At 45.2% G+C, this 7,038-nt stretch overlaps 1 protein-coding gene across 2 annotated transcripts in view; it reads right to left on the bottom strand.

Moving 5' to 3' along the window:
* Nucleotides 1-437: 437 nt before the first annotated feature.
* The window catches only part of LOC102686486 (ephrin type-B receptor 3), a 63,533-nt gene continuing 56,932 nt past the window's right edge, over nucleotides 438-7,038 (bottom strand). Inside the window, exons 12-16 of one of the 2 annotated variants that reach the window (XM_015361403.2) lie at nucleotides 6,664-6,879; nucleotides 6,230-6,379; nucleotides 5,767-5,960; nucleotides 3,666-3,821; nucleotides 438-1,944 (exon numbers count right to left, since the gene is read on the bottom strand). In XM_015361403.2, coding sequence (XP_015216889.2) covers nucleotides 1,836-1,944; nucleotides 3,666-3,821; nucleotides 5,767-5,960; nucleotides 6,230-6,379; nucleotides 6,664-6,879 — 825 coding nt within the window. In that variant the 3' untranslated portion in view covers nucleotides 438-1,835. The remainder of the gene's footprint in view (nucleotides 1,945-3,665; nucleotides 3,822-5,766; nucleotides 5,961-6,229; nucleotides 6,380-6,663; nucleotides 6,880-7,038) is intronic. The other variant, XM_015361404.2, reaches the window with a different exon arrangement.

Below are 7,038 nucleotides of genomic sequence, written 5' to 3'. Positions count from 1 at the left end.
TGATATGAACTGTGCAATAATAGATCCACATGAGAATAAAAAACCTTTTTTTGCCAAGGCTCGTTTCTTTAGACCTCAGCGACAATCAACAGAAGATAAATTCATGGAGAATAAAAGAAAATGGTAGCCATAGAGCTAGGCTGGCAATTGGCTGTGCTTGGAGAGATATTGATTGCAGGAGACAACTTCCACCTCCTACAGATCACCGTGTCATTGTCCCATAATATCATAGCTCAGAACAAAACAGGTGTAATGCTCTATACCATGGCCGGGGGCAACCCTGAGGAGATGGGATTGAAGCCCCCCTCCCTAGCCTGCCTTTAGTCCTCTCACTCTAGGACAGGAGTTGTCCCACCCTCTCCCCTCCCAGTCTTCGGGTCTTGCCAGGCTGTTGGAGTACGCACCATGAAGGCACCTCAGAACAACCCTTCTACACATTTTTGTTGCATCATTTTAGTTGGGTTTATGGGGGAGGGGGCAGTTAGGAAATATACAGGCTGTTTAGAACAACAACAAGAGAAAACAAAAACAAATCAGTATTCAACAGTCTCGCACTGAGTCTGTAATGATTATCGCTCCGTGTACGCATCTCGTGCCCACAGCGATTGATTTATTTATTCCACAGTTCAGATGGCCTCTAGTCTGGGGATTGGAAGAAATAAATAGATCCATGAAAAAGAAAATAAAGGAAAACAACGTTCTCTTCAAAGTTGTGTAGAAAAGAAAAGGCAGAAATCCACTTTTGCACTTTTCTTTCTTTTCAGATGATGCATATTTTTTGTTTGGATCCCATAAAAAATACATAACAGTTTTCCATAGCCTAAAACTGTTCCTTATATTGATATATTGCACACCTGCTTTTCCTCTGTGTTGCACGAGAGACAGCTGTCTGTGAAATCCCGCTCTCTCAGATACGCGCGCAGATCCTAGGCCATGTCCTGTCTTGACCAGACCTGCCACCTAGCAACAGTTTCAGAGGCCCAGACAGTCCTGCTGATGTCCTTCAGCCACGAGAAGATGGCAGCCTCTGAACATACAATATGAAGAGAAAATCGTCTGAGAAAAATAGAACCAGAGTTGAGACGTGGCAAAGGAGCTTTTGGTCCTTTCCAAATTTGCCTGTCCTCTTTTTCCTTGTTTTTCAAAAATAACGTTCTCGTCTGGACAACTGAAAAATCCAAGCCTTTGCTGTTTGTCCCAATGTCCGGTGAGGAAGTCGGTCTTTAGGGATCAACGGGATTAACATCGCCATCTCTGCACGGGCGGTCGCCAACCACTCTGCACGGAGCCCTCCCTCCTCTTTCTGTAAATTAACCATCTTCAATATGAAGATGGGGAAAGATCACGCAAAAAAAACCCATCAAAGGACAGGAGATCAACATTTTCTAGCCTCTTCCTGGCTTGTAGTTGTTTTTTTCCTTTCCCTTGATTAGCTCCAGTTCATTTCAGACTCCTTCTGAAGTTCAGCTGGTCTCCCTGTCCGTATTCAATCCATCCCCGTGGTCCGTGCTTTTGCTGTGCTGGACAGAGGCGGGTGCTCAGGAGAGGAAGCCCCAGCTTGTTAATTCAGTTCATAAAAATGTGCAAAGTCCCAGTCTGCCGCCACACAAACACACGCACGCATGCATGCAAAACACACGTGGGCAAACGCGCTTTTATCAGAAAAAGAAAAAAACCTTAAAAAAGTAATAGTAATAATCATATTAATAAAGTGGAAACACAGTAATAACATGGAAAGGGGAGGGTGTCTGAGGCACTGCAAGCCAGTTTCTGATTGGCAGAGAATGTCAGGCAGCTGGGGTTTGATTGGCTCTGTCTGGCACAGTCCCTCCTTCTCAGACCTGGACAGGCAGCGTTTGGTTCATCTGTAGACGCATATCCTGAATGCTCCCCAAAATCTTCTTCTGGTGTCCTGCTAGCGTCACCCCTATCCGTAGCAGGTCCCTGCAGACATAGGAAAGAAGAAGAAGGAGGTCAAATACATGGAAGGCCAGCTAGCTGTCTGGGCTAAGACATTTTGGAGTAGATGCACATCACTCTTCAGCAGCTAGGGCTGACAGACACACATAATGTCTATACACAGTACTGGGGAGTAACAAGTTCATATTAAAGTGCGATTATAATCTCAATTAATCATTGTGATTAGCAACATAAAATAGCTACAATATTCTTTGAGCAAACTGTAAATATAATGGATTTTAATGTAATCTTACCAAGCATTTCTAATAATGGTTATTAAAAAAACATGTAAGAAACACTCAATTGGAATGACATGCTATGCTACCCAGGTAGACAGCGACAGTTTAGAGACCATACAGGAGGCTCATCAGACAACAGGCCTATTTTCTGCATCCATCTGCATTCATATGATGGCAGGTCTCACTGGGACTAGCAGATGCCAGTTATTACAAAAAATGGCTGACAGCAGACAGAGTCCCTGGTGCTGTGCAGAGATCACTTCCACCCCTTCTGTGACTGGAGGACAGGCTATTGACATGGGATGTGTACACACACAGTCTTTAAAGCATACAGTTTATAGCTCTCCTCTGTTCCCAGGGAAAGGTCAAGTGCACAAACTGCTCTGTTCCTACTTATTGTTACAGCAAAAGATGAAACAACTTTTCCAAATGCCACAGACTTGCTTGGATGAAAGTGCCAGAGATGTACAGACAAGTGTGGAGAGGAGAAATCACCAGCGATTAACCCCTAGTCTTCAATTACCAGGTGTAAATCTAGGCTGGTGCCATGGTTCAACCACTGAACACCAGGAAGCAAACGGCAACTGTTCAGACTGTAACGTGATTATTCCCCAAGCCAGTGTGCCAGCAATCAGTGCCTCATTTCCCCATGTTCCTCCCTCATCAGAGCCACTCTGCACAAATTAATTGTATTTTTTCCCTATCACTGAGCTCACGATAATGGTGGCAATGGAGGATAAAATGAGAATAAATGAAAACCATTAAGTGAATTACTGTGCATTAAGAACAAAAAAAAATCACTGTTTTGTGCAACTGCCAAGGAGCCAAACTGAAATAGATTACCCCTTCCCTGCCCCCTGCCTCCAAAAACCTCCAATCCCCAGCCTCCCTCCCCCTTCCCTGGCTAGCCTGGTCAATTTCATTCTCATTATTATCCTTATTAATTTATTTTATCATAATTGCACAATTCATCTTCTCAGGTATTGTTTCCTGTTATAAACACAGGGGAAGTGTATACAGGAAGGCTGGCTTCCTCTGGCTGTTCTAATTTGTGAAGACTCACTGAACCATGAGTCCATTAACAATCTGTTGGCCTCTGATCCCTGGTATTAGGGTTAACCCAACACACCCGGCTTGCCCATGCAGCCTTCCACAGACACTCCCTGCCTCCTTCTCCCTCTCCTTATCTGCGTTCCACTACCTCTCTCTGCCTCTTATTCTCTTTCTCAGCTCGTTTTCATTGTCTCGCCTTCATTTTGCTGCTACATCTCTTTCCTTATTCCCCCTTATCTCTCTCCCTGCACCTCTTCTCACCTCTTTCCCACCTCTCTCCATCCCCATGTCCCATACCCTTTATCTCTCCCTCTCCTTTCTCTCCATCTTCCCCTCTACCTCTCCCTGTCTCTCTATTTTTTTCTTAATTTTCTCTCCCTCTCTTCTTCTTCCCCTCCTCCTTCTCTCACTCACTCTGCAGTCATCTGTGCAACCAGGTCAAAGGAAGAGAAGCCTGCGTTGACGAAGTTATCTCTGTAGCGGTTCATCTTGATGGCATCCAGCCAGTCCCCCACAGTGGTGAAAGTGGTGTAGTCAGGGACGCAGCGGTCCAGGAGGGGCTGGGATGCCCTGCAGGACAGAGAGAGAGACACCTGCATCAGTCTGCGCCTCACCTCCCCTGACACACTCACCCTCCCGCCCTGCAGGGGTCCCCACACTGCCCAGCCAGCAGCACATCCCTGATCCCTCCTAGGCTACTGTCACCCAAACAACACCACACCTACTCACTGCAGGAACATGCAGAGTGAATAGACAAAGAGGGGGACATGGCCTGGCAACCCCTGCCTCCCCAAACCTAATTGGTATGTATCTGTGTACTTGGTACCAAACAGAGATCTCTGGGATCCCTTTCTGCTAGCTCCCTTTTCTATACAATGCCACATGTGTTTCAATTATTTTAATTTTCTGATAAACCATGGTAATTTATCCTGTATTTTCACAGCCAAATATAAAATGTCATTAAAATGATCATCTTAAAAAAAATGTGCAAAGCTGTGACATAAATTCAGCAGAGTAAATTATGGAAAGAAGAACAGAAATGCAATGCAAAGGTACTAAGTTTGATGCTTCTGATCATCTACATCAGTCCCTGCATACTACACCAGGCTTAACCGTCACTGTCAAAGGATGTGCTTGACATTGCTCCTCACAGACTCCAAGTCTTGGGTTCTTCTTTGATTTGCAACCAATTAAGCAACAGCAGAGAAACATGAAGCCATTCTGCAGTCAATATGGTGTGTGAAAGAGACAGTTTCAAAACTACACAGAAGAGCAGCCCTCTTTGGAGTCACAAAGCACAAAGTGTGCTAAACGACATGGCATGAAAGACATGGAAACAGTGAGAGGGAAGGAAAGAGAAAGGGCACTACTGTCTACTGCTCTTGGGAGACATATCATCTTTTGATGGCTTTAAATTAATTAACAATTTAAAAAAAGAGAAGCTAATAATGCTGTATAGAGGCTCTATTGAGGAGCAGGGTGCAGACAGCTGGGAGGGCAGCAATGTTAATAAGCTTGTGCTGGGACTGAGGAGAGTTGCCTCTCTCCACTCCTTAATGGCCCTTTGTTGCAGTTTAATTTAAAGGAGTCAATTACTTTGCCAGTGACCGTTGTTGTGCCAACAGGCTCCCCAGACCCAACATCCGGAGTTGCCCCCCACCCTTTGACTTCAGTGGGAAAGGTCAGAAATATTATCATTTTCTGTCACTCATCAGCTGACTCTGAAGAGGTGAAAGGGTGCATAGACCAGTTCCAGGTGCCAACAAAGACATCCTCAGATGCTCTGCATCACGCATACATGCACACACACGCCAGGACTCCTGACCACAAATGCTCAGGATCTCTCTTACACGTATTGTCAGATGCATGCAGGGAGCCAGCCTTGGTTTGTTTGCGTTAGAGGTGGACAGACAGATGGGCAGTCTTTGCCACTGTATTCACACTCATGTTTCAGTTACAGTGCCTCTCTCATCATAAGGAGTCATTTAGCAAGATACTGAGGCAAGATCGTCATTGGGAACATTTTGAATATCAGTGCTCTTATTCGCCAGTGTTCCTGTCAGTCTTCAATTTCTCCTGACAATCCACTGCTCTCTCTAGTCCTGCAATACGTGCAGGGGTCCACCAGCACTCTGCTCTCATTAAGGCCCTGAGGGGACCGCCTCTCCACTGGTCTGTTTAAAATCTCATTAGTAAACTAATTAAAACCATTCCCTTTACTAGCCCCTTAATCTCTCTAATTACTCCCATTCAATCTTTCCAACAATCACTTTAGCAGCAGCTCTGCCTGCCCTCTGTGTCCTCACCCTATCCCTTATCTTTTAATCTCTCCATTCTGTCACTCTAACTCCCTTTCTCTCTGTATTTCTCTCTTTATCCTTTCTTTCCCACTATGCTCTATGCTGGTATTCCCCCTGCTCTGTCTCTTTACCCTCTCTCTGACTTGTCTGTCTCTTCCAGCAAGCACACCAACACCCACACACCATCTCCGTCTCTCAGTCTGTGGGCTGCTTACCCTGAGTGCGTGCTAGACACAACTTTCAGGCTGGCAGCGTTGCGGATGAGTTTGTCGAGTGTATTGACAATCTGGGCAAACTTGGGCCGCAGGTTGCGTTCCTTCACCCAACAGTCCAACATCAGTTGGTGCAGAGCAGTGGGGCAGTCCATGGGCGGAGGGAGTCTGTAATCCTGTTCCACTGCATTGATCACCTGCACAGAGACAAAATGTTTTATTGTTTATGATTTTGATTCATCCTGTTCTGTGAGCCTTAATTCTTCATTTATTTCTGCCAATGATACCTATTGCATAATTTCTGTAATAGCTCTTAATTGCTTGTCATACTAGCAAGTGTGTGTTTCTTGTTAATTGTCATGTGTTACTGTAAGTGTTTAGAATGAGAGAAAAATACAATGAGAGAAACACAAACAGCAAGTGCAATTGAGAAAGAGTAACATGAGTTCTCACGCTCCACACTCACATCCTGGTTGCTCATGTCCCAGTATGGCCGCTCTCCGTATGACATCACCTCCCACATCACAATCCCATAGCTCCACACATCACTGGCAGAAGTGAACTTCCTGTATGCAATGGCCTCTGGAGCTGTCCAGCGGATAGGGATCTTTCCTCCCTGTGGAGAGACACAAGGACAAACTATCAGGTACACATACTCTATCGGACATACTGCTGGGCACAGACACCACTCTTCTGTTCACTACACTACAACTATTCATTAGTGATTCTATATCACTAGTACGTTAGGATATGCTGTCAGGCATATAGACTGACAGTCATATGGACATCGGATCAAGGACAGTTACACAGCACATACAGTAGACACATAAATGTTATGCCATACACTATAAAACAATAACAGAGCCACTTGTAGTAAGACAGTAATATACAAAGACTTACCAGTGAACTGGTATAGGTGGGGTCTGTGGGATCATCCTCCAGGAAGCGGGACAGCCCAAAGTCTGACACTTTGCAGACCAGGTTGCTGTTGACCAGGATGTTGCGGGCAGCGAGGTCACGATGAACATAGTTCATGTCTGAGAGGTACTTCATCCCCGCTGCAATTCCTCGGAGCATCCCAACCAGCTGGATCACTGTGAACTGACCATCATTGAGCTGTAGCATTGAGAAAGGGAGAAAGACAGAGCAGGTCAGTACTAAGGAAACAATGTGGGAGAGCAGAGGTTTTCCTGGGCCTGAGACATACATTTGGTGAGCCCCACATGATAACTACTTTTTATAGCAATTCTGCCCTTTTGTTGCATAATCTTACGC

This window comes from Lepisosteus oculatus, chromosome 13 (assembly GCF_040954835.1).
Source record: "Lepisosteus oculatus isolate fLepOcu1 chromosome 13, fLepOcu1.hap2, whole genome shotgun sequence".
In the NCBI taxonomy this organism is placed as follows: Eukaryota; Metazoa; Chordata; class Actinopteri; order Semionotiformes; family Lepisosteidae; genus Lepisosteus; species Lepisosteus oculatus.
The sequence above is the reverse complement of the archived record's forward strand: the minus strand, read 5'-3'. Positions and strand labels throughout refer to the sequence as shown.